Raw genomic sequence first — 27,750 nt, 5'->3', positions numbered from 1 at the left:
CACCCTTATCCCTCATCAATATAACATTAAAATGTAATATGCTGTAAGCTGCTGCTCGTATCCAGACTCTTTATGGACACAATCAGTAAAATAATGGAAGGAGCACTTAGGAAACTTAGCGAATGGGTCAAGTCGTGTGGCCTAGGTGTAAACCCATCAAGAACGGAACTCATGCTCTTGACAAGAAGAACAAAGATCCCAAGCTTCGACTTACCCAAGCTAGATGGTCACTACTTGAAGCTATCACACGAGCAAAGTATCTAGGGGTGATACTGGACCTGAAGCTATCATGAACATTAAACAAAGAAGAGCAAGTTAGAAAGGCATGCAAAGCCTACTACTCCTGTACGAAAACCTTCAGCAATACCTGGGGGTTGCACCCAAGGGTGACATTCTGGATGTATACCGCAGTAATCAGACGCATACTGGAATACGGAGCAGTGGTACAATGGACAGCGCTCTCGAAGAAAAACAACATAGTTAAATTAACAAGGATACAACGTACACCATGTGCAGGGGCTAAAGAGGCCATGATATCTTGCCCGACTGAGGCACGAAGGACACAGGGATCATGTGGGAAACGAAAAAGCGGATGACCTAACAAGATCCGGATCAAAAATGACCACAACACCAAAGGAGGTGCGACTTTCTCTGTACAGTGTAAAAACTGAAATACATGGACGACTTACAACCATAGCACACGAGAGATGGAAAACTCACGACGGGTGTAGGAGAGCCAAACAGACATGGCCCAAATATAGTAAAAAGCGAACTGAGCAGCTGCTCAGCAAATCCAGAAAGGATATTGCTAGAATAACGGCTACAGTAACAGGACACTGGCATAAAGGCAGTCATGCAATGAAAGCCCAATTACCATTCAACCAGTAGTGTCGCAGCTGCAATGACAGTCAAGAAGCAGAAACCACCGAACAGCTATTCTGCCACTGCCCAGCATTAGGATATTCGGCACACACCAACTAAGCTAATTAAACGATGTTAGCAACATCGCCCCTGACTTAATACTAAAATTTCTTAATTACAACAAGTAGCTATAGAAGTATTGAAACACATCCATGTGGATCAAAACGAAGCATAGCTCCAATTGTAGTGGTTTTAAACCACTCACCACTTCTGCCAACCTACCATGTTATACAAATATCGAGCCCTATTTGCATAAATAACGTAAGCGCCATTATTCCGAAACTTGATTTTTAATGCAGATGTGTTCATAATTACAAACCGCATCTGCACAAAAAATTTTATTGTATATATTTACGAAAATATTGACCTGTCAATTACGAAACAGGACACACGATTACTCAAAATTACTCTCTACTGTAAAGTCTGCTATTTGGCGCGTACGTTATTTGTGCAAATAGCGCTCGATATGTTATGATAATGCTATAACAACATAATATAATTTCAGCAAATATGCTCAACCGAATTTTTGTGCTCGGTCTGATCACTCAAAGACCGAAAAACGAGTCAGAATCGCTCAGGGTCTGAACATCAACCTTTTTTTCGACTCGTTCAGGTTACAGCTGTCAGTTTTCGAGTTGAGCGTAACAAAGGCTGCAGACATAGTGCGCGCTGAGACGAAGCTAAAGCTGAAGACGAAAATCTGTGTAGAGCAAATCATATGAATTCGCTCGAATGTGTTTGAAGTGCAAGCGAAGACGAAGATGAAGACGAAACGCAAGCTTTCAGCTTCAAACAGTGAGGAAATTAATTTAAAGCAGAATCGCTTGCGTTTGCCGCCCTTACTTTTTAAATTTTGTGCGTTGCTTTGCATTTTAAAAATCTTTGAGCAGGCATTATCGAACTTTGATGAAATTGGTCTATTTTTTACTTGTAAATTGCTTAATTTTTAACAAAATATAATCAAATTAGCTATTTTATTCTAACATATGTATTCCAAAAACTTTTAATCATCTTTTGGCAGCTCATCATATCCGACCCAAATTAATTGGGTGGGCTCGAAATGAGGTTTTCCTTTTTAATTTTAGTTTTAAAAACAAATTATCTTGCAAAAAGGTTTGCAGCCTAAGTGAGCAAAGCAAGCAATGAGTCCTCAAAAAAGGTCTTTATTTTTGTTGTTGCATTTGCAATATGTTGTTGCTTTAGATGTTCCGTCACAGGCAAAGCATTAAAGAAGAAGAGAGAAGAGGATAAGATGCTTTGCTTTTTACTCATGCAGACTCATTGTAAGTGTTTGCCTATCCACACGCGCGGCACACATACATGCTCAAAAGACCGTTTGCCGAATTTTTACGAAGTAAACGGTCCGAGTGAAAACTGACCCGAGCGAGCGAACCACGCAAAAAATTGTGTGTTATGCATACCCTTAGAAATATTTTTTTAAAGTAGGCGTGGTCCCAATTCCGCCCCAAATTTTTTTTTTGGTTTAAATTAGGATATATAATGAATTACTGTTTAAATTAACAATTTGTAACATTATATGTTATTACCATTAAAAATAATACGATTTTTTTTATACAGAAAAATGTGAGCCCTCTTAGATGATTGTGAGCATTAGCTTAAAAAAATTGTGGGCGGGGGTAGTGCTACGCCCACTTTTTTTATAATACTTCTAAGATTACCCCTAACACTAGAAAAAAAAACCGCATCAAAATATCTTGCGTAGTTTGCGAGCTATTTATTAATGTCACAGTAACTGCGCCAACTCCCCATAGAGCACTGCAAGAAAGTAATTCGTAATTTAAAAATTTAATTTCTCAAAAATGCATATTTAACTCATCTGTTCTGGATAAAGAATTAATGACTCTGCAACGTAGTAGATATAGTGACTTGCTTAACAAGTGCTAACAATTTGCAAAAATAAATATTCTCATCTCACGTCAAAAAAACAAAAACATATGGTATAAACCTGACTAGTTATAAAGCTTGCTTAAGAATTCAGCGGGGCCCTCGTTTGCCGATGTAAATAAAAACTGGTCGGAAAGGCTATAGTCGAGATCCCGACCTTAGGATACCCGTTACTTACTCCAGTATATATAAAAGAACTTAAAAGAAATTACTAATTGGGAATCGTTAGACAATATTAATTAAAATTCAGAATACGTATACATTAGCAACCCAAGGATGTATGATGAAGATTGCATTGCGATCGGATAATAAACAACGAAAATAATAAGCAAATGAGTTTGGCTTTGCACAACGTCGTCTGCGTATGCTATCGCTCGATCGCCTCCTGGATTTAGTTCATGCAATACCTTGTTCATGTTTTTTAGCCAAAGAAACGAAGACAGTACTCCCCACTGTGGTGCTTCTGCTCACATCGTGTGAGATTGTCGCCATCCAGGTTGGCTGTTGTCTTTCTGCTTATCAGCAGAGACGTAATTCATGAACTGATGTGTCCCTCGACATCTAGGTCTATGAAGGATTTCAGGATGGAGTCCGTTTTGACATTGTTGAAGGCTTCCTCAAGGTCTAGGGATGCAGCCATGCCTCGGCAAGGCGAATTTCGACCCGCGGTTGAACCGGGAAGTCTCAGTCCGAATAAAGCTAGAATTGACCCCTTAGCTGCGAACTTTGTAAATCTGCGGGCAGGCCCTTTAAAGACCACTGCCAAGGTCATAGATAAAGATGGGTTTTAGGATGGATGTCGGGTTTTTGGATGAGGCGGAGACTTCTGTTGCCGCTTTAAGTTAGCCGTACAACTGTACCTGAACAGGGGATACCGCAAAGAGGTCCATTCCCGTAGGAAAGGATGTACGGTACATTACAGGCTTAACTGAATCAGAGCTTTGCCTTGTACTTGGTACACCCTTATCCTCATCAATATAACATTAAAATGTAATATGCTGTAAGCTGCTGCTCGTATCCAGACTCTTTATGGACACAATCAGTAAAATAATGGAAGGAGCACTTAGGAAACTTAGCGAATGGGTCAAGTCGTGTGGCCTAGGTGTAAACCCATCAAGAACGGAACTCATGCTCTTGACAAGAAGAACAAAGATCCCAAGCTTCGACTTACCCAAGCTAGATGGTCACTACTTGAAGCTATCACACGAGCAAAGTATCTAGGGGTGATACTGGACCTGAAGCTATCATGAACATTAAACAAAGAAGAGCAAGTTAGAAAGGCATGCAAAGCCTACTACTCCTGTACGAAAACCTTCAGCAATACCTGGGGGTTGCACCCAAGGGTGACATTCTGGATGTATACCGCAGTAATCAGACGCATACTGGAATACGGAGCAGTGGTACAATGGACAGCGCTCTCGAAGAAAAACAACATAGTTAAATTAACAAGGATACAACGTACACCATGTGCAGGGGCTAAAGAGGCCATGATATCTTGCCCGACTGAGGCACGAAGGACACAGGGATCATGTGGGAAACGAAAAAGCGGATGACCTAACAAGATCCGGATCAAAAATGACCACAACACCAAAGGAGGTGCGACTTTCTCTGTACAGTGTAAAAACTGAAATACATGGACGACTTACAACCATAGCACACGAGAGATGTAAAACTCACGACGGGTGTAGGAGAGCCAAACAGACATGGCCCAAATATAGTAAAAAGCGAACTGAGCAGCTGCTCAGCAAATCCAGAAAGGATATTGCTAGAATAACGGCTACAGTAACAGGACACTGGCATAAAGGCAGTCATGCAATGAAAGCCCAATTACCATTCAACCAGTAGTGTCGCAGCTGCAATGACAGTCAAGAAGCAGAAACCACCGAACAGCTATTCTGCCACTGCCCAGCATTAGGATATTCGGCACACACCAACTAAGCTAATTAAACGATGTTAGCAACATCGCCCCTGACTTAATACTAAAATTTCTTAATTACAACAAGTAGCTATAGAAGTATTGAAACACATCCATGTGGATCAAAACGAAGCATAGCTCCAATTGTAGTGGTTTTAAACCACTCACCACTTCTGCCAACCTACCATGTTATACAAATATCGAGCCCTATTTGCATAAATAACGTAAGCGCCATTATTCCGAAACTTGATTTTTAATGCAGATGTGTTCATAATTACAAACCGCATCTGCACAAAAAATTTTATTGTATATATTTACGAAAATATTGACCTGTCAATTACGAAACAGGACACACGATTACTCAAAATTACTCTCTACTGTAAAGTCTGCTATTTGGCGCGTACGTTATTTGTGCAAATAGCGCTCGATATGTTATGATAATGCTATAACAACATAATATAATTTCAGCAAATATGCTCAACCGAATTTTTGTGCTCGGTCTGATCACTCAAAAGACCGAAAAAACGAGTCAGAATCGCTCAGGGTCTGAACATCAACCTTTTTTTTCGACTCGTTCGGGTTACAGCTGTCAGTTTTCGAGTTGAGCGTAACAAAGGCTGCAGACATAGTGCGCGCTGAGACGAAGCTAAAGCTGAAGACGAAAATCTGTGTAGAGCAAATCATATGAATTCGCTCGAATGTGTTTGAAGTGCAAGCGAAGACGAAGATGAAGACGAAACGCAAGCTTTCAGCTTCAAACAGTGAGGAAATTAATTTAAAGCAGAATCGCTTGCGTTTGCCGCCCTTACTTTTTAAATTTTGTGCGTTGCTTTGCATTTTAAAAATCTTTGAGCAGGCATTATCGAACTTTGATGAAATTGGTCTATTTTTTACTTGTAAATTGCTTAATTTTTAACAAAATATAATCAAATTAGCTATTTTATTCTAACATATGTATTCCAAAAACTTTTAATCATCTTTTGGCAGCTCATCATATCCGACCCAAATTAATTGGGTGAGCTCGAAATGAGGTTTTCCTTTTTAATTTTAGTTTTAAAAACAAATTATCTTGCAAAAAGGTTTGCAGCCTAAGTGAGCAAAGCAAGCAATGAGTCCTCAAAAAAGGTCTTTATTTTTGTTGTTGCATTTGCAATATGTTGTTGCTTTAGATGTTCCGTCACAGGCAAAGCATTAAAGAAGAAGAGAGAAGAGGATAAGATGCTTTGCTTTTTACTCATGCAGACTCATTGTAAGTGTTTGCCTATCCACACGCGCGGCACACATACATGCTCAAAAGACCGTTTGCCGAATTTTTACGAAGTAAACGGTCCGAGTGAAAACTGACCCGAGCGAGCGAACAAAAATGCTATTCAGTTGAGTGCAGAGCAAGTCAAAGACAAACGAAGTTTGAAAATACAATTCAGTCTAAATCAAGTTCTATAAGAGTAAATATTAAATAAATAAATCGTTACATTCAGAAAAAACACATAATTAGAAGTAGTTCTGGTTCTATATTCAAAAAATAAAACGTCAACCCTACAAATTTGGGGGCTCTACCAAAGAAAACTCTAGGCAAAATTTTAAACTTAACATTTCGAATATCAATTAAAGAATTTTACGGTCGAAAATAATAGAGTCATAAGTTATCTGGTCGTCTCCAAGAGCAGTATGATATTTGCTGCAGTACAAAATCTCAAGTAAATATATGCTGGAAATGAAAAATTTCAAGTAAAAATATGCTGGAGGTAAAAAATCCCAATTAAGTATTTGCTGGAGTATAAAATTTTAAGTAAAAATATGCTGAAGTATAATATCCCAAGAAATTAAATAGTGGATCTGAATATCCCAATAAAAAGTATGCTGGTAAGAAAAATCCCAAGCAAATTTTTAATGCTTTGAAAAAATGTCAAGTAAAATTGTACTGGTAGGGAAATAAATAAATAAATATTTGCTGGTGCTGGAACATAAACCAGTGCCAGTAATAATTTACTGTAAGCTTGAATTTTCAAGCATTTTAAATGTCAACAATTGAAATAAAAAGAAGTTGTGACAGAATTGAAGCATTTTCAAAGTAATTTACTGTAGACATGAATACTTAACTAAATTTATAAAATATTTATTTTTTTGCTGGTAACATTCAACTAAGTAAAAAAAATTAATCGAAAAAAATTTAATCAGTATTCCCAGCCCTGGAGATAATAAACATCATCACTCTCCATGGAAAAATTTACCGTTATGATTTATTTTCGTTTTATGCAAAGTGCAGAATTATAGCCGCATATCACCAAATTAAATAATATGCTGAAAAATTTTAACAAATTTCAATATTTTTATTCATATTAATGTTGAATATAACCTTCCTTAGCAATAAATAATTCGTAGACTCTTTTGGCCACACAGTCTACCAGACTTTTTATATCGCTTAGGGACAGATCTTTCCTTGACTTACTTACTGCTAATTTCAGCGCCTTGGGATTATCTTACCTGGTGTTTTTGGCGTAAATCCTTTACATCAGCAACGCCCACAAGTTATTCACTGGATTTCAGTCTAGAAATCATACGGACCACTCCAAAAATTCAAGCCAAGAACACTTCTCACAACTTACGTGCATTTATGAGATGCTATGTTTTAAAATGAATCATTTGCGACTTTGATCGCGATGCAAATGCAATACATTCAATTTCTATATGTCAACTCACTTCCTGGAGTTCATTTGGGTGCTAAATCCCTCTAAAATTGAAACACCAACAGTTTCCAAGCCATAGAAGCTACAGATATGACCCAAATATCGTTGAAAATGTATTTTGAAGGACTTTTAGGCTTACCCTAAAACTTTTTTTCTAAAGAAGTAGTAGTCAGGTACAATTTTACAGGTGAACTAAGTTTTTTAGCTTACATTTTGACGATTTCTGACAAAACGGCTCTAAGATTTTTATTTATTTTCAATTGTAGTACGTAAAATTTCGCGTTTGGTATATGCTACATTAATTTTGGCTGAGGGGTTTGGAAGATATTACCTGTCAACTGAATATATAAATTTTTTGATCGGTCTTATAACACGTTTTAGTACGAAAAACTTTTTTGTTTTTTGAGATATCTAAACAAATCTGACAGATCATGCAATTAAGTCGGACCTATACATCCTGACCAAAATTGTTTCAAGCCGGTCCAATATATCATATAGCTGCCATAGGAACGATCAGTCGAAAATCACGTTTTAGTATGAAATTTTTTTTTTTATATTTTGAGATATGTCAATCTGACAGAATATGCGTTAAAGTTAGTCTTCATGAAAATCGGCTGACTATATCATATAGCTGTCATTTGAGCAATCCGTTGAAAATGTAATGCCTTAAGCTTCTGCGTGCCGAAAGGCTTCTAAATGTCTGTGAACATGGTATTGTAGTATGCGCATATATCGATAGTACACTGTATTAAATGTACCCTAAACAGAATACTCTGTTGCTGTATAAACATAACACAAAAAGGCAATGACACTTCGTCGTTGCATAAACATATTCGGACATACGCTTTCAAGTACATTTCAAGTACTCTTCAAGCGCACCGAAATATGATCCTACAAGAATTAGGCAGCGTCAGCATGTGTCCCATGCATTGACCGCTTAAGTATATATGTGCATAACACACTCTGCCCGCAGCGACGTATCCGTCGTTCACATTTATATATTCGTTTTATATGTTTTATATACGCTTATATATAAACGGCTGCGCTGCCACCCAAAGCAGCGTACAGCCTTCTTATTAGCTTACGATATAAATACGATATGTTTAAGTCCATGTTCACAGACAATTGAAAATAAAGCAATCGGAGCGATTACAACAGCCGCTCCGATCTAAACAGCAAAAAGTTATAATAATTACCTGGCGGGACATTACATGGCGACCGTGACATCGATGGACAAATAGACGATTAAGGAAGAACTCGATCGAACTTAGTCAAAACAACGGACCTGGACATCGAGGGATAGCTTCAGATGAATAAAGGATCCCCATACAAGAATAAATAAACGCAGTAAGTAGAGTGGAATGTGTAAAAGAAGTGGCGTGGTGAAGCGGTTAAAAGCCAGAAAGGCTGAACTGTTAAAACTCCTGAACAGCGGTGACAGTATAAGCTGGAACAATTCGGTAAAACTACATGCCGAAGTTGAGCTTATAAAAAACCAACTAATTGCCCTCAAAAATTCCCCACCAGCCGCAAACACATCCACCTACTCTGCTATACATAATATCTGTAAAAACAAAGTAATACAAACTCCACCACCAACTAAGTAAATACCGAAGCTGAGGAAGTCTTGTCCAAACAACTGCAAGGGACCATTGGGCGCCCACTATTGTGAATACACCTGTGCAGCCAGCACCGGTCCCGTTTGGCGTTCCAAGCCAGACCAGGAAAAAGAGAGCCGACAACTAAATACACCTGTGCAGCCAGCACCGGTCCCGTTTGGCGTTCCAAGCCAGACCAGGAAAAAGAGAGCCGACAACTAAATACAACTGTGCAACTGTTTGGCGTTCCAAGCCAGACCAGGAAAAAGTGAGCCGACATCGCTACCAAGGGCGAACTACGATAAATTTTTTTTTATATATAATATAAATACAATATTTGCACTGCGATGCATAATATATTAAGAAAAACTTTGAAAAATTGAGCAATATAACATTTGCCCGATTAGAGTATGGCCTGAAAACCATACAAAAAATTAGGCAGGCAATAATGTAAAAAAAATTTTTTTTTATAAATTTAATTTGAAAATGAACTAAAAATATATACATACATGAGCATATAAGAGTAAAAAAAAAAAAAAAAAATTTTTATAAAATTTATGTCAATAGAAACAAATAGAATAAGTAAACTTGACGAAATATTTGAAAATTGCCAATGTAATAAATAAAGTCGAAGTCGCTAACACCGACATGAAATTAATAACAATACTTATTGCCATCATTTTCGTAATAATCGTAGGACATCTAATATATAAATTGTATACACCACATAATAGATGCATTTAAAAACGCTATCAAAGTCAGGCAAATGACCTAGACAAAATTTGAAACAAAATTATATTACACAATAACAAGATTGGTTAAAAATAAAAAAAAAAAAAAATTATTTGATTGAAAAAGTATATATGTTTTTGCACATTCTATAATTAATTTTAAAATGAAATGGAATGGCAAAATATTAATGCCACATTAATTAAAATAAAAGAAAATTTTGATAAATCATACAAGTGCCTAGCACAAAATAGGAATATTTCAAACGATACTATAAATAAACACGCAACAATACTAGTTTCATGTTTTAACCAAGCTCGTTCCCTGATACACGACAATAGAGAAAGGTTAAATAAGGAACATTGGTCGTATGTGTCAAGATTTTTGCATAGATTAAAAACAAATCCAAATAGCATTAAATCAAAATATTCGCTAGACATAACTATACCTTCGATTTTGAATACTCCAACATAAGTCGAGGAAGAAATAAACGCAGATTTAGAGACAGTAAGCGAATCTGAAATCGCAAGCGGTTCACATACAGATATCAAAGAAGAAGACCTAGGTGATCTCACAATACAAGCGGTAATCACACTACCAGAACTATCTGAGTCAGAATCAGAGTCTAATACTGAAATAAAAACTGTAAATATGGCCATGACACAAGTAGAATTTCTTAAGCTAGCCTCTCCACTCATACCCGAGTTTAATGGAAAGTCTGAGAATCTACAGAGTTTCATTGATGCTCTTATATTAGTGGATTCACTAAAAGGAACACATGAAACTACATCAATCAGTCTAATAAAGACTTAACTAAAAGGCCACGTTCGAAACTTAATCAACACCGAACAAACAATAGTGTCCATAATAGACAAACTACAAGGCGGTATTAAAGGCGAATCGGCCAAAGCATTATCCGCTAAATTGTTTAATCTACAGCAAAAACAAAAAACTGCAAGTCAATATATTCAAGAAGTTGAACAGTTGACAAGGGCGTTGCAATCAGCTCATATGATTAACGGTGTACCGCAAGAATATGCCGAAGAACTAAGCCTACAAGTTGCTGTAAAGTCAATCATAACGAACAGCACAATTGACGAAGTTAGAACTGTAATGAAAGCGCGAAATTTCAATTCAATGAGTGAAATTACAACAGTGTTCGTAGATAGTTGCACTGACGCTGTAGGACACACAAATACCGTCCTATATGCAGCGCAGCAACAAAGGTTTAAACCTAACCGAGGGTATAACCGCGGAAACTACCGTGGAAATTACCAAAACAATGGTAACAGATATAACAATAACTATAATAATTACGGCAACAACAGAAATAGAGGCCAATATAGAGGAAACTCTAGGGGCCGTGGTAACTCAAACAGGGGCCACAGCAATAATAATGGTAATAACAATAATGTGAGAACTGCCCAAAATGCTTCGGGAAACTCACAACAGCCCTTAGGTACACAGCCATAGACAGCAAAAAGGTTCATTCGATTAATCTTAGTGTAAATGTATTCGTAACATTCACAAACGTAGCTACAGGAAAGAAATTAACATTTTTGATAGATACTGGTGCAGACATATCTCTGCTAAAAGACAATTCAGACACTTTTAATGATATAAACATAGACAACAAAATAAATATTCAAGGAATCAATCAAGGATTAATTCAATCTAAGGGAATGACATCCATAGAAATTCAAACAACTAAATATATAATTCCACACAACTTCCACATTGTCGATTCAACTTTTTCTATACCGTGTGATGGAATTTTAGGAATAGATTTTATTAAAAAATATAATTGTCAAATAGATTTCACACCTTCAAAAGATCTGCTAATAATAAGACCAGACAATCTAAACTATCCTATACATGTTCCCATAAACTACAGCTTTGGTAACAATACAATAGTGTTACCAGCAAGATCAGAAGTTGTCCGAAAAATTGAGTTAACTTCAAATGAAGATAGCATTTTAATTCCAAACCAGGAAATCCAACCCGGTATATATGCAGCAAACACAGTCGTAACAACTGCAAATGCATTCGTCCGTTTACTTAATACAACTAGTACCGATCAAATGGTTAATATAAATAATTTGAATTATGAACCATTAGCAAATTATGAAATATCCGAAATAAATAATGAAACTAGAGCGAACAATGTTATGTCAAAGCTAACTAAAAATTTTCCAAAACTATTTTATAAACAACTAAAAGAACTTTGTTATAATTACACAGACATATTCGGACTCGAAACCGAACCAATAACAACCAATAATTTTTATAAGCAGAAACTAAGATTAAAAGACAATGAACCTGTATATATAAAAAATTATAGAAATCCTCATAGTCAGAAAGACGAAATTCAAGCTCAAGTCGATAAACTTATTAAAGATAAAATAGTTGAACCCTCAGTCTCAGAATATAACAGTCCACTGTTACTAGTACCAAAGAAATCAATAGACAATGAAAAGAAAAAATGGCGTTTAGTAATTGACTATCGCCAAATTAATAAAAAATTACTATCCGATAAGTTTCCACTTCCTAGGATCGATGAAATCTTAGATCAACTAGGAAGAGCAACATATTTCTCTTGTCTTGACTTAATGTCAGGATTCCACCAGATTGAGCTAGACGAAAACTCTAGAGATATAACATCCTTTTCAACGAGCAATGGCTCTTATCGCTTCACGCGATTGCCATTTGGTTTAAAGATAGCCCCAAATTCATTCCAAAGAATGATGACTATCGCATTCTCTGGACTTGAACCATCACAAGCATTCCTTTACATGGATGACTTAATAGTAATCGGTTGTTCCGAAAAACACATGCTTAACAATTTAATTAGTGTTTTTGACATGTGTAGGAAACACAACTTGAAGCTACATCCTGAAAAATGTTCATTTTTCATGCATGAAGTCACATTTTTGGGACACAAATGCACAGATAAGGGAATCTTACCAGATGACAAAAAATTTGATGTCATATTAAATTATCCATTTCCACATGACTCTGACAGCGCTAGACGCTTTATAGCATTTTGTAATTACTACAGACGATTCATCAAAAATTTCGCCGATTATTCTAGGCATATAACAAGATTAAATAAAAAGAATGTTCCATTTGAATGGACTGATGAATGTCAAAATGCGTTTGAATATCTTAAAGCTCAATTAGTAAAGCCTACTCTGTTACAATATCCAGATTTTACGAAAGAATTTTGTATAATAACAGATGCTAGTATGCAAGCCTGTGGTGCAGTGCTAACACAAGCCCACAATGGAATTCAACTTCCAGTATCTTACGCATCGAGATCATTTACCAAAGGAGAAAGTAACAAGAGTACGACGGAACAAGAGTTAACAGCTATTTATTGGGCAATTACCAAATTTAGACCCTATATCTACGGAACTCATTTCATAGTAAAAACTGACCATAGACCCCTAACATTTTTGTTTTCAATGACAAACCCCAGTTCTAAATTAACGCGTATGAGACCTGAATTAGAGGAGTATAATTTTACAGTAGAGTACCTAAGAGGCAAAGATAATTTTGTTGCCGATGCATTGTCTCGGATAACAATATCTGAACTAAAAGCAATACAACATAAAATCCTGAAAGTCACTACCAGGTATCAAAGTAGACAAAATTTCTGCGCAGAAAACAATAAAGTAGAGATGCCAAAGCAACCTACCGAAACAGCTTCTCAGCCCAACGTATATGAAGTCATTAATAATGATGAAGTACGTAAAGTAGTGACCTTGCATATAAAAGATATGCTATGTTTCTTTAAACATGGTATACTAATAATGGAAATATTGACTTAGGACAACTATTTCCAAGGCTCGAAAAAGAAGCCGGTATATTAAAAATTAGCCAATTGAAAATGGCACCGTGGGAAAATATCTTTGAAACAGTTTCAATAGATAATTTTAAAATTATGGGCAATAAATTATTAAACATATTGAGAGTAGCGCTACTCAACCCGGTGACCACATTAACAAATATTACAGAGAAAGAAGCTATATTGTCTACACTACATGACGATCCAGTACAAGGAGGTCATACAGGCATTGCAAAAACCTTGGCCAAGGTCAAAAGACATTATTACTGGAAAGGTATGACTCGTGATATAACAGAGTACATCCAGAAATGTCAAAAATGTCAAAAAGCAAAAATAACGACAAATACTAAGACCCCATTAACAATTACTGAAACTCCGATGAAGGCTTTTGACAGAGTGATAGTGGAAACAATTGGTCCACTACCAAAGTCAGAACAAGGCAATGAATATGCAGTCACGCTCATATGTGACTTGACCAAATATCTAGTTGCTATACCTATCGCAAATAAAAGCGCAGCAACAGTTGCAACAGCAATATTTGAATCATTTATTCTCAAGTACGGTCCAATGAAGACGTTCATTTCGGACATGGGAACGGAATATAAAAATTCAATTATAAATGATCTGTGCAAATATTTAAAAATTAAGAATATAACATCAACGGCACATCATCATCAAACTGTTGGAACAATTGACAGAAGCCACAGAACATTCAACGAGTACATACGATCCTATATATCAGTAAATAAAACAGATTGGGACGTATGGCTCCAATATTTTGTTTATTGCTTCAATACAACCCCCTCTATGGCACACAATTATTGTCCATATGAGTTAGTATTTGGTAAGACTAATAATCTACCAAAGTACTTTAACACCATAAGTAATATAGAACCTATATATAACATAGATGACTACGCTAAAGAGAGTAAATATAGATTAGAAGTAGCATACAAAAGAGCAAGAAATATGCTCGAATTAAATAAACAGAAAAATAAGGAAATATATGATTTAAAAACTAGGAACATAATTTTATCAATAGGAGATAAAGTTTTACTAAAAAACGAAGTAGGCCATAAGCTAGATTTTAAATACACAGGGCCCTATAGAGTTGAAAAAATAGAAGATAACGATAATATAGTTATTTCCGGAAATAAGATTAAAAATCAAACAGTTCATAAGGATAGGTTAAAAATGTTTAATTCATAAAAAAAAAAAAAAAAAAAAAAAAATTTAATTATAGTACAATGTGTGCAAAAATATATATACATATAAAAAAAAAAAAATTAATATTTTAAAATACACTAAATACATTATAAATACATTACAATTATAATAAATCAAAAAAAAATTTTAGATAAAATAAATTTAAGTAAAATAACTTCACTAAGTTACGTTATTTTTCAAAAGGAGGGAGATGTAGTATGCGCATATATCGATAGTACACTGTATTAAATGTACCCTAAACAGTAACACTCTGTTGCTGTATAAACATAACACAAAAAGGCAATGACACTTCGTCGTTGCATAAACATATTCGGACATACGCTTTCAAGTACATTTCAAGTACTCTTCAAGCGCACCGAAATATGATCCTACAAGAATTAGGCAGCGCACAGTGGGGCAGATCCTCATTTTGCGTTGCAAAAATCATATCTTTTAAACCGGTGAAGATATTTTCAAAATTTAAAAAGCATTTGATAGAAAACTTCATAAGCTTTAAAATCAGTGCTTTAACTGCGTAATAGGCCTACTGGTTGATTCAGGGCTTTCGGTCAAAGTTGAAAAATATTTTCAGTGCATATTTTACATGTAAAATTAAAAAAAAAATTTATTTATTTTTTGTTCGAAATATAAATTTCAATCTATTTTATTCTTTAAAAACGATTGTTTAATATATAAAAAAGTTTTATTACGCTTATTTAAAAAAAAAATTTTTTTGTTTTTTTGATAAATCTTGTATGATGCCTGGGCATAGCGAAAACGTATGAAATTGCACTGCGCTCTTCCTCTTCTATCACCATTTTTTTGCGAGGTTGCATCAGTTTTCGTCCTATAACTCTCCCAGACGCAGCTGGACGCATGAAAGACCGGGGTTATTTCGTTAGAGAATTGATTAACGAAGACTCCTGTGGTAGTGGGATCGAGTCCTTCGGAGTCCAATTTTTTTTCTATTCCATCAAAGTCAAAAAATAGCCTAATTTTAGTGCTTTTTTTAAACATCGCTGGGATAAAAGGTCAACAAGTGAAGAAACAAAATTCTACGGAATTTAATTAAAAATGAATGTACTTTTCAGATGAAACCAAAAACATAAAGATCGGTCATATAACTTGTCATCAAATCAGTTTTAAAGTTTGCATTTTTAGGAAAAAATCCACATTTGTGAGCGCACTGAAATAAGGGTCAACTTTGAGAGGCTGTCACGCCCACAATTTTTACCTGATTTCAAAAATCTTTTGGATTTGTAATCTCTGGAGATTTCTCTATCGAATGCCTTTATTACTTTTTACAAACGCTTTCGTCAAAAAAATGATTTTTGCCACGCATATCGGCCGCCTGCCCCAGTGTGCAGCGTCAGCATGTGTCCCATGCATTGACCGCTTAAGTATATATGTGCATAACACACTCTGCCCGCAGCGACGTATCCGTCGTTCACATTTATATATTCGTTTTATATGTTTTATATACGCTTATATATAAACGGCTGCGCTGCCACCCAAAGCAGCGTACAGCCTTCTTATTAGCTTACGATATAAATACGATATGTTTAAGTCCATGTTCACAGACAATTGAAAATAAAGCAATCGGAGCGATAACAACAGTCGCTCCGATCTAAACAGCAAAAAGTTATAATAATTACCTGGCGGGACTTTACAGTATTCTGCTGTGATGTTATTGTGAATTGATTTTTAAATTTGGAATAAGCATATTAAAAACCTTGTTTCAAAGTATCAATGTCAGAAGCATATGAAATTCAAAAATTTCTGATCTCTTCCAAAGAAAACCCTTTTACGAGGTAAAAGTCTATTCAATTTAATATATAAATTTAAAACAAAAATAAAAAAAATAACAAAAAAAACATTACATTCGGCACTGCATAAAAAATAATTTTTATGTAATATGAAGCCCACCCTTTTTTGCGCACGGTGCAGAATGTAATATTATTTGTTAATTTGTTTATTTTTGTTTTAAATTTTTGTATTAAATTAAAAATTGCTTGTCACAAAATTTTATATCAGAAATTATGGGGCATGGAATGACTTTCGTCACTAGGCTTTTACCTCGTAAAGACGTTTTTTTTTTTTTTTGAAGATTTGAGTTCATCTCAATTATTTATATTTTGTAGTATTTAGAAAACCTGTACCCTGTTGGTCCTAGCGTTACCATATGGTAACAGCCGAAAAAATGTTCTTGTCGATTATCCTGGCAAGAACGAAAAAAAAGAATGTTTTTTTCGGATTCAGCGACCTCAGATTTATCACTCATAAAAGTTTTATAAAGAAACTCGAAAAAAAAGTTGTTCAGGACTGTTCGGGTTAATAAGTTTAATATACACCCTAAGGCCCTTAACCCGCTAATACCCAAGATACCCTCAAGGCACTCATCCGTTTAATCACAATAGCTAAAAAAGTAATTCATTTTTTAATAAAAACATCTTTCAAAATGTGTTTTTTTTTTATTAATGAGAAATGAACAAATCAAATGAATTAGCATATTTGTGAAAATATTTAAATTTTATCATTAAAAAACTTTTTGAAATTGTTGTACATATTGTCACCTTACAGGTAAACGAAATCTTCTACACAGTTTCTGAGCTCATTTTTGAATCCAGAGGCCCAAATTAATCTGAAAAAACGTTATTTGATTTATTCTGTTCATTATTTCGATGAATGGGGCTTAGAGGGTTAAACCTCTTCACAACGATATATAGAACATACTTGTAGATTCTGCGACTTGGCTGTCAATTTTTGCGAGTGTTTAGCATTTCCTGCTAGGCTAGAAGTTTTTTTTTTTTTAATATAGAACAAACAATTCTAGATTTCCGATAAGGAATAAGGATACCAAAAATTTTAAATGTAATTATCTTATGAACCAGTTGTCGGATTGGGGTGATCGAGGTAGTATTCTACGCGTATTTTTGATAAGAATTTAAAAATTTTACCTCAAAACTTTAAATTAAATTTAAAAAAAAGTACATTTTTTTGCTTAGGTAATTTTGTTTTTCATAGTCGAGTTATTTAGTTTACTTATAATAGAGGCTCGCAGGTTTTGTTAGATGTTGGATAATAATGAACACAAAAGGCATCAGATTTGTTAAAACAGAGTTGTTATAGTCGCAAAATATATTTGCAGACATATGAAGTACCTACTTTAAGATCATTCTTGATGTCCCGCAAGCTGCGGCCCTCCTCTTCTAATGAATCCTCACTGCTGCGGCGCGAAACTGCTGCACGCGTCAAGTTAACAAGGTTACCGTAAACGAGACGTGTAGGATGTGTGTCGTGAATACTATTGCCACTTATACTTTGCATATCAAAAGCCCGGTCTGCATTTTGCTCCTGTTCCTTTTGCTGCCGCTCAAGCTCTCGCATACGTATTTCACGAGCTTCAACACGTGCTTGGCGACGAGCAGCGAGACGCGCTTCGGCCTGCATATAATATTATAAAAGAGAATAATAAAATTATTTTACAATCCAAATTTGGGAATCTGTACAAAGCTATAATAGTAATGTATGAAAACGATGCATATATTTCAATATTCATATGGCGAGATATAGACAAGTCCAATAATTTACACGTATGTTAAACAATTAAAAAAAAAATTATACAACAACAAACTTTTTTTTAAAATAGTTTTCATTGTTACTAAACCAGTTACTTAAAAAATAAGTGAAAGGCTTTATTGTATTTGTTGAAATGTATGTAACAGAAAGAAGGAGGAATTTTCGGCCCTATTAGGTATATATCAGCATCAACAGCCGGGCGATTTATCCTTGTCTGTCCGTCCGTCGATCTCAGCGACTAAAAATACTAGTTCCTTCAAACTTGGCATGTAGGTTCCTGGATACTGTTCGCAGATCAATTTTGTTTTTATTTATGGATCGGACCACTACATAATATAGCTGCCAAAGATACACTCGCTCGAAAATCAAGTCTTAGTACGAAAAACAATTTTGTTTCTTGACATATCTCAACCAATCTGACATAATATACATATGGGTCATGGTTCTCAATATACTGCAATGGAACATAAATGGCTACGTTAATAATTATAATGAACTTCTTATCCTAATAAAATCACACAACCCAAAAGTTATATCCATTCAGGAAACTCACTTTTCCCACTCTACGCTATTCCCAATCCCAATTAACTATGAAATGCTATCAACCACTGCCCCATCTGCCAAAGGTGGTGTGGCTATTTTAGTACACAGATCGTTGCAGCACAAGACATTATCGCTAGGTAACAACCTAGAAGCAATAGGCATAGAAATACACTCAACCCAAAAGTTTAACTTAATATCAACTTATATCCCACCAAACAAAAAATTCACACGATCAGACTTAGAATCAACATTTCTAATTACTAATACGCCCACGCTAATAACAGGGAACTTTAACAGCTGGAACAGCTGTTGGGGCTCCCCCAAAAACAACTGCAGAGGTAAACTCCTTGCCAAGTACATACATGACAACAACTACACATTACTAAATAACGGAAAACCAACACATTTCTCCACTCACAATACATTTACCCACATCGATCTAGCTTTTTGCTCACCCAGCCTTACACCCTACTGTTTTTTTTTAAATAGATGACACTCCTCAAGGCAGTGATCACTTTCCAATCATGCTAGAAATGTTCCCACAGAAAAATAAAGAACTCAGACTTAACCATGATAGACGAATTAACACAAAGAAAGCAAACTGGGGAAAATTTGAAGAATATACGGACAGCCTCAGCGCTATAAACACGATATCTACCAACATCAATCAAGAAAGTAGCAACATTAACAAAATAATTATCCAAAGCGCATACAAGAGCATACCCCTCTCCCAACCCTCTAATAAACAAAGAAAAGTTCCGTGGTGGAATAAAGAGCTAGAACACCTAAAACGTGCAAAAATCAAAGCCTGGAAACTATTAAATAATAACATAAACCAAATCAATATAATAAACTACAAGAAAATGAACGCACAATATCGAAGACTAATAAGAAAATCCAAAGCAGACAGCATCCCCGAACTTACCTCAAACATTTCCCCCAACTCAAGCTCAGACACTATATGGTGCAAAATAAGAAAATTCTGTGGGCTTCACAAAAACTCATCCATACACTGCATAAAAGATAACACTAACAACATTTTTGCAGATCCAACAGAAGTGGCTAACGCCTTTGCTGAGCACTGGTCATTCGAATCACAAGATCGCAATTTCTCACCACAGTTTTTAACAGCCAAGCAAAATGCACACAACTCACCCTACACACACCCTACAAACAAAAAAGCAGCCTTCATGGAAAATAAGATAAACCTAATAGAATTTCAACAGCCTAAAAGGACACACCCCAGGTTACGACAAAATAAACTACTTAATGACTAAGCACACCTCAATCTCATTAAAAAACCGCATCATCTCATTATTCAACGATATACTAGATAACTATATACCACAAACATACAAGACCAGCACAATAGCCCCAATATACAAAACAAAAATAACATCATACAGACCAATAGCCTTAAACCCATGTAGACATAGATATATGGTGCTCCACCTCAGGGGCATTACTGTCTGTTGCCAAACGCAAACACCTACATAGAAAAGTAAATTGCATCTGCTAAGTATCAACAAAGCCATAAGTGAAGTTAATGAACTTAAGATTCTGGGACTAACAGTAAGCTCTAGATACAAATGGTCACCACACATTAAAAGACTCTCTACATCCCTCAATAAATCAACAAACATCATCAGGTGCCTATCAAACACTAAATTTAACTGCAACCCATTTACACTGATACAAATAGTTAAAAGTATATGCATATCAAAAAAAGATTTCGGTCTCCCAATTTTTGGAAACGCACCCAAATCCACTATGAGACAAATAAGAACAGCCCTTAATACAGCAATCCGAGCCGCACTGGGAGCTTTTTACACAACACCAACAAATAACCTCTATTTCGAAGCAAACATATCCCCAATAGAAACAAGAACTAAACAATTACAAGCTAATATGCTTAAAATAATTATACAATCACAAGACACTCCTCTAAAAAATATAATAAATACTTTAGTAAAAAACAAGCACACCAGGCCATACAGAGACTCTGCACTTATTAAATGTTTTAACATTTGTTCTACTCTAGACATCACCCTTAAGCCGGTAAATAAAACACAGAAACAAACTCCACCATGGTTATTTAAATCAGACTCAGTTAACACACAACTTAAACACTATATCAAGTCACAGACCAACAAAGACATATACAACCGACTATTTAACGAAATCAAACATTCCCTAAGAAATTACAAAATTATGTACACAGACGGTTCACTAAACCAAAAAGTACCAGGCTACGCAATCGTAACTGAGCACGAAGTCATAAAACTTGCCGTGCTCCCCTACTTCTCCTCTATCTACACAGCTGAAATCATTGCCCTACTTGAAGCCACAGAAATAGCAATCGCACATCCACAAAAGATCTGTATTTGCTCTGACTCACTATCTGCTATTGAATCGATTCAAAATATAAACAATGACACACTATATACTACCAAAATCCGTGAACTTTTAACAAAACACTACCCGAAGGTTAAAATTCTTTGGGTACCAAGCCACGTCGGTATAAAAGGAAATGAGCTTGCAAACGAAGCAGCTAAATTGGCAACAGTTTCACCTCTCCTAACAACACCAAACTTAAATCGAATCGACATAAAAAAGCACATCAAGAAATCACTAGCAAACATCACCCAAAACTTAACCTCCAGTACTTCAATTTGGTATCAATCCATCAATTACAACAGATTTAACATTGATCATTATCTTAACACACTAACCTTAAAAAACCTTACTAGAAAAGAAATTACAAACATAATCAGACTCCGACTCGGACACACAAACATTACACACAAACACAGATTTATTCAGAATAGCGACACAAACTGTCAATTCTGCAACAATAATATGCCCGTTTCAATCGACCACATTCTGGACGAATGCACAGCATTCAAAAAGCTCCGTACCCACATCCCTAACCACTCCTTCACATCACTCCTATCTTACCCAACTACAGACCATATACTAGCAGTCAATGATTTTCTCAAAAAAGCCAAGCTAACTAAATTGTTATAAAACTAACATTAAGTCAACAAAGCCAATAAAGCAGTACAACCATGTAAAAATGTAAATATGTAAAAATATAAAAATGTAAATATGAATCTTACCTATACTTATCTTAGCTATACTTATGATTAACTCAATACACAAATATGTACATATACACACATAATTATTACTCATCCTCATACTCCTAAACTAGTAGTAAATACAGAACCGATCCTCATCTTAAAGTAAGCACACGCATCCTTAGCCGAAAGCCCCAGTAGCTATGGCTGCTTCCCCTGTAGCTTTAGTTTAAACTATATGGGTCGGTTTTATACATTCTAATCAAATTTGGTTCAAATCGGATCACTTTATCATATAGCTGCCATCAGACAGTTTAATCGAAAATCAAGATATACTAAGAAATTTTTTTGGTTTTTTGAGATATTGACCCCTTATTGCGAAAGTAATGTATGTTACATTTTGTCCAAAATCCACTTTTTGATGCAATTTTGCTCTACAACTTTAAACGCATCACCTGGTAAAATATTTTAGCGGAAATCCCTATAAATACGACAAAATCTTACTGTTAAGTAAAAGTGATTTTTTGAATACATTATCGTTTGTCCCATACAAAATGTACAGAAAATTCATTTTAAAGACCATAGGTGAATGTAAATTATATCAGCTTCTTTTTTTCTAACATCTTAATTTAATTCGCAGCCAATTCTATTCCATTTTTTTCATCGCGCAACGAATGCATCGAATTAAATTATACCGATATAAAAATGTGAAAAATAATTTCCAACTTAAATTGAAAAAAATTTTGAGCATGCTATGTACTGCCACTTATCAAAAAATTAATTTTACAGTCGAATTAATGACCAATTCATATGCAATTGCAATAAAAATTTTATTCAACGTAGACGTAAACTATAAACGAAGGCCTCCATATCCTTTTTAGTTAAGTATTTCTACGAAAAAATCAAGAGGATTAAAAAAACTTAATTTTTTTCAAATGATATTCTCTCAAAATATCATGTGTTATACCTAAGTCTTAGTCTGATGTCAGAGTGCGCGCGAGAAGCGAAGCGACGCGTGAAGCGATGATATTTCGTGCTATGAGGAATGCGAGTAGATGGCACAGTGAAAGCTTTGAGCGAAGAGAGTTGCATTGCTCAATTGAAGTCGAAAATTGGAACGCAAAGGTCAATTATAAGTAATTATTTTCATTTGACTTTATTTTACAAATGATAGCGAAAGCAGAAGAAATGCACGATTTGAAAACCAACTTAACCTGACATAACAACATAAAATGTATGCTCAGAGCCCATAAAAGTGAGCACAAAAATAAGTTTTAGGTGAGAAGGGGGGCAATCAGCAAGTAATTCAATCAAATATCGCTCCTTTACTTGTGATCAATCAGTAATCAGTACCTGCTGAATGACATGATACTTTATTATAAAAGCGTGGCAACTCCATGCCGTAATAAAAATGCATTTATTTAATTTTCGTTATTTAAAAATACTGCATTTAGCACATTTGGACTCATTTTGCAAATATATATTTATTTAAGTCAAGAATTGTAAACAAACACAGAATAGCAACACGAAAACTGTTGTTTATCGTTAAGTATCAGTAATCAGTATCATGTATCACACTATTTGTACGATACATTTTTTGTGATACACATACAAAAATTGGATATTTTTGACTGTCGAAAATTTCCTGCAGAATACAAAAAGTAGTGATCAGGTATCATGATTGATGATCAAAATTACCTGCTGAATGCCCCCAATGCTACGCCTAGAGAGTACAAATAAACATGTTTTGAAAATAAACGGTTTCAACGCTTTGCCTCATCAACTCGCATCTCTCACCGCTCTAACTCTGACACCTTTTAAGCGATTGCCTTTGAAACAGCTTGCCGAGGTTTATCGCGCGTTGTCGCCCATTTTAATCGCATCGCTTCTCGCGCGCACTCTGACATCAGCCTTAACCCTCTACTGCATGAGCACAAAACCATTAAAGAAAAACATTTTTTCTATGCAGATATGCGTTTATTTGGATAAAATTAAGATATATTTGAAGAAATTTTTTTTTTTTGGGTAAATAATTTCGGAGAAAAAAGAAAATTGGCTTCGGCAGTTTTTCCAATAAATAATTCATATGAGGCTTACCCATAGTGAAATTATACGTTTCTATAAAAGAAAACTTTATTTTCTATTGGAAAAAAATTATTCTTCTACAAAAAAAATTGTTTTTTGTGGTGAAAATTTCATTCGAAAATTCATTGTTCATCTAGTTTATCAAAATTCACGTTCGTTCACGAGAGACGCCTTAACTAAGTTCATAAAAACACGAAATAAAGCAACATTAGAATTATTTTTATACATTTTTTCCAACAGAAAATAGTGCAAATAAAATGGCCGATAGTAATTAACTTTGCTGAAGTACTATTTTAGCTAAAGTAAATTACGTTAAAAATGAAAAGCCATATGGCACTATATGCGGTAGAGGGTTAAGCAGTCAAGCAAAATCATAGACTTGTCTTCAGTACTTTAATTTTCATTAAATTTATCAAATGTAATACGTTATGGGACAGAGCTATCAAAACTATGAGCACAAAAGTATCGTATAATATCAAAGCTATACATTTTTAACAACATTTTGTTTGGTAACAATTCAAGAAGTTCAACATTAATGTGCAGTTAAAATTTGGAAGCGATGTCTTCACCCTAGTATGAGAAAACTAAACAAAATGTCTCCTGAACAAATTACTTATTGTAACATACGATATACAAAAAAAACCTCCTTACGAGGCAAAAGGTTAGTGACGAAAGTCTTCCCATGCCCCAAAATTTCTGTTATCCAATTTTGTGACTTACGATATAAAATTTAATACATAAATTACTCTTTTAAAAAGTTTGGGGTAAATGTCTATAATACGGTTATTATCTCAAAAAAAAAAAAAAAAAATGAAAAAAACTCAAATAGGGGGTGATTTAAGATGAATTTAGATGTTTTTATTGGTTTCGGGACTTACTTGGTTTATTTTAAAATAATCTTTGAAATTTTCATACAAAATTAAATTTTGCATGGTTATATTGCGCAATTTGTCACTAGTTTGTCCGTTTACCAACACTACTTTTGTAAGCGAATTTGGGTAAGTACCTAATTTTGACTCGCCCAAATTAATAACCGTTTTCCAGCACTATATAACGGAATCGTGCAGAAAGCTTTAATTTTGATAAGATGTCGTGCACAGGTTGTGATGTTACTGCGAGAGAGTTTCTTAGACTCAGTGAAAGTGAGTTGTTAGACTTCTTGCGGAGTCACAACGTAATACTCAGTGCAAAGTTGAAGTTTAAAGATGTCACGAATAGGATCCATGAGGTGTTTATAGCCATTGGAAGGCTTTACAACCCTTCCAAAGAGCTGGTCATAAATGAATATGTCCATTTAGATGAGGTGAGTTGTTAAGGTGTGAAAAAAAGCAGCGCAGGCAAGAATTTTTTTAACAAACTTTTAAATTTTTGACTGCGGAGCTTCTTTTGCCATTTCCGTCCATTATATTTCATTTTCTCATGGGAAGACGATGATGACGATTTTGACGCTGATGACGTAGATGCTGCAGATACCTAAGAAGCCACCCTAGGAAGATGATGATGACGCAGAAGCTGCAGATGCCTAAGAAGCCACATGCAAGGAGAGCAACTATATTTTAATAAAAAAATATGCGGTTCACTGATTAAATATTTTTCAACTTAAAGTTACGGCAACATTTAAACACCAGTACGAAGTAGTGTTAGTAAACGGATATAAATCGGGTACTTAACCAGATTTGCTTACAAAAGTAGTGTTGGTAAACGGACAAAGTAGTGGCAAATTGCACAATACAAACATGCAAAGTTAAATTTAATTTCAAAGATTTTTTAAAAATAAATCAAGTGGGTCCCCAATGTAATTTTTACTTATAAATTCATCATAAATCACCCCCTATTTGTGTTTTTTTTTTTTTTTTTGAGATAAGAACCGTATTATAGACAATTACCGTAATTTTATTTTTTTATGTGCTATATTAAAAATCGTTCGTCACAATTTGATATCAGAAATTTTGCGGCACGGAAATTTACCTCGTAGGTTTTTTGGAAGATACAATAACTACGCTCATACCTCCTTTGTTATTTGATCGAGAGCATTATCCTCGGCATTAGCACACATATTGTTTCGCCGTCGACCGGTAGTGGTTGTGGTGTCCATAGCATTCAAATTGTTGAAATCTGTATATGCTTATTTATGATGTATTTCTCAACAATATGTTGCAATTTCGGAAATCGGATAACTTTACGAAATATAGTCAAATAGTCAAATCAATTGGTCTAGAACGAAATTTGTTTACATAAAATGATTATTTATTATACATATGTACTTTAAAACTACCCAGCAGAACTGGACCTCAAAGAAATATTGAGGAAAAGTTGAGCAACATTCCCTGGTCATTGAGGAAACATCGATCCGTTTGTATGAAAATGTTTGAGGAATTTAACATTGGGAGTCTTAGGAACGAGAAAGCTTCCCTATACATTTCTAAACGTTTCCCTAACAAGAAACGTTGGTGACTCCTCGTGGAACTCTGCCAAAAAATCCACAGGCACTAAACTAAAAAGATAATTATTTCAAACGTATTGGTTCTAGTGGTATTTGAGCCGGGGCCCCCGAACTTAAAAGTTCTACTTGTCTGCCACACTCGGCGACTCTAACCATTGAGCTACGGAAGCTGAAATTTTTTTTTAAACAAAAATGTACCTATTGGTTCCAATTTCATGTTTCAAAAAAGCAGCGGCCAGCTGACGCCGGCAGAATTATTAAAACACTAACAATGAAACGTCAAAAAAAATGACAACAACATCAAGTAAACGTAAGGGAAAATCAAGAGCAGGGAATTTCAGTTCTACTGGGTAGTACATGTAGCAAAAAAAAAAAAAACCATACGCGTGCATATGCATGTCTGGTATAGACACACACAATCAAGCACTTTCATCCAAATTAGGAGGCGTTTTGCTTACATACATTTATGCTATAATTCGTGTACACATTCTTTACGTGTATAAATGGTTCACTCACAGAGTAAATTTCTTTTATTTTGTTGCTCTTGAGAGACGTATTAATTTTAAGCAAGCTTTAAAACTAAGCACAGATATGTAAACATATAGGATAAGGCGAATTAATGTTGTCAATATTTACATAGGTATTTTAATTTTAAGTAACTGAAAAACATGCAACAATTTATCTCTGGTTACACATAATTTTCACGATTTACTTGCGAATTGGAGATGTAAGAGTTTTTGCTGAAGAAGTGTCAGTCGAGTCGATATATCGATATTTTCACGATTTTCTTAAATGTTGCAGGTTTCAGGTACTCACATCGAAAAAATTCCGTTCGCTAAGCTAAACTCCATATAAAACAAACAGTGGCGGAACGCAAGATAAATTATCTCGCTTCAGTTCCGCTAGTGCGGTACTCACTAAAGACATGAAAAAAAGGGTAATTGTCCATCGGTCCGTTTCTAGCTCAAAAAAAAAAAAAACCCCCCCAAATAGGGGGGTTCTTTGAAATCTGAAGTTTCCATACAAAATTGCCTAATTTTGTTTAGCTTATCAAACATCACCATAAACCACATACTAGAGGGGATTGGGAATGTAAATAGAAGACCGAAGACAAAATGTTTTTTAATAAAGTCTCGCGTTTTTTTTACACGATTGCAAATTTTGTTTGCAAACTTCAAAGATTTGTTAAAAATCTTTGATGATCCGAACCGG

At 35.0% G+C, this 27,750-nt stretch overlaps 1 protein-coding gene across 1 annotated transcript in view; it reads right to left on the bottom strand.

Moving 5' to 3' along the window:
- LOC117780240 (leucine-rich repeat flightless-interacting protein 2) overlaps nt 1-27,251 on the bottom strand; it is a 134,551-nt gene extending 107,300 nt beyond the window's left edge. Inside the window, exons 1-3 of the mRNA XM_034616691.1 lie at nt 27,001-27,251; nt 26,104-26,309; nt 17,974-18,252 (exon numbers count right to left, since the gene is read on the bottom strand). Of these exons, the coding sequence (XP_034472582.1) occupies nt 17,974-18,252; nt 26,104-26,190 (366 nt within the window). The 5' untranslated portion in view covers nt 26,191-26,309; nt 27,001-27,251. The remainder of the gene's footprint in view (nt 1-17,973; nt 18,253-26,103; nt 26,310-27,000) is intronic.
- Nucleotides 27,252-27,750: the final 499 nt, after the last annotated feature.

The sequence above is a fragment of the Drosophila innubila genome, chromosome X (genome assembly GCF_004354385.1).
Source record: "Drosophila innubila isolate TH190305 chromosome X, UK_Dinn_1.0, whole genome shotgun sequence".
NCBI classification, from domain to species: Eukaryota; Metazoa; Arthropoda; class Insecta; order Diptera; family Drosophilidae; genus Drosophila; species Drosophila innubila.
The sequence above is the reverse complement of the archived record's forward strand: the minus strand, read 5'-3'. Positions and strand labels throughout refer to the sequence as shown.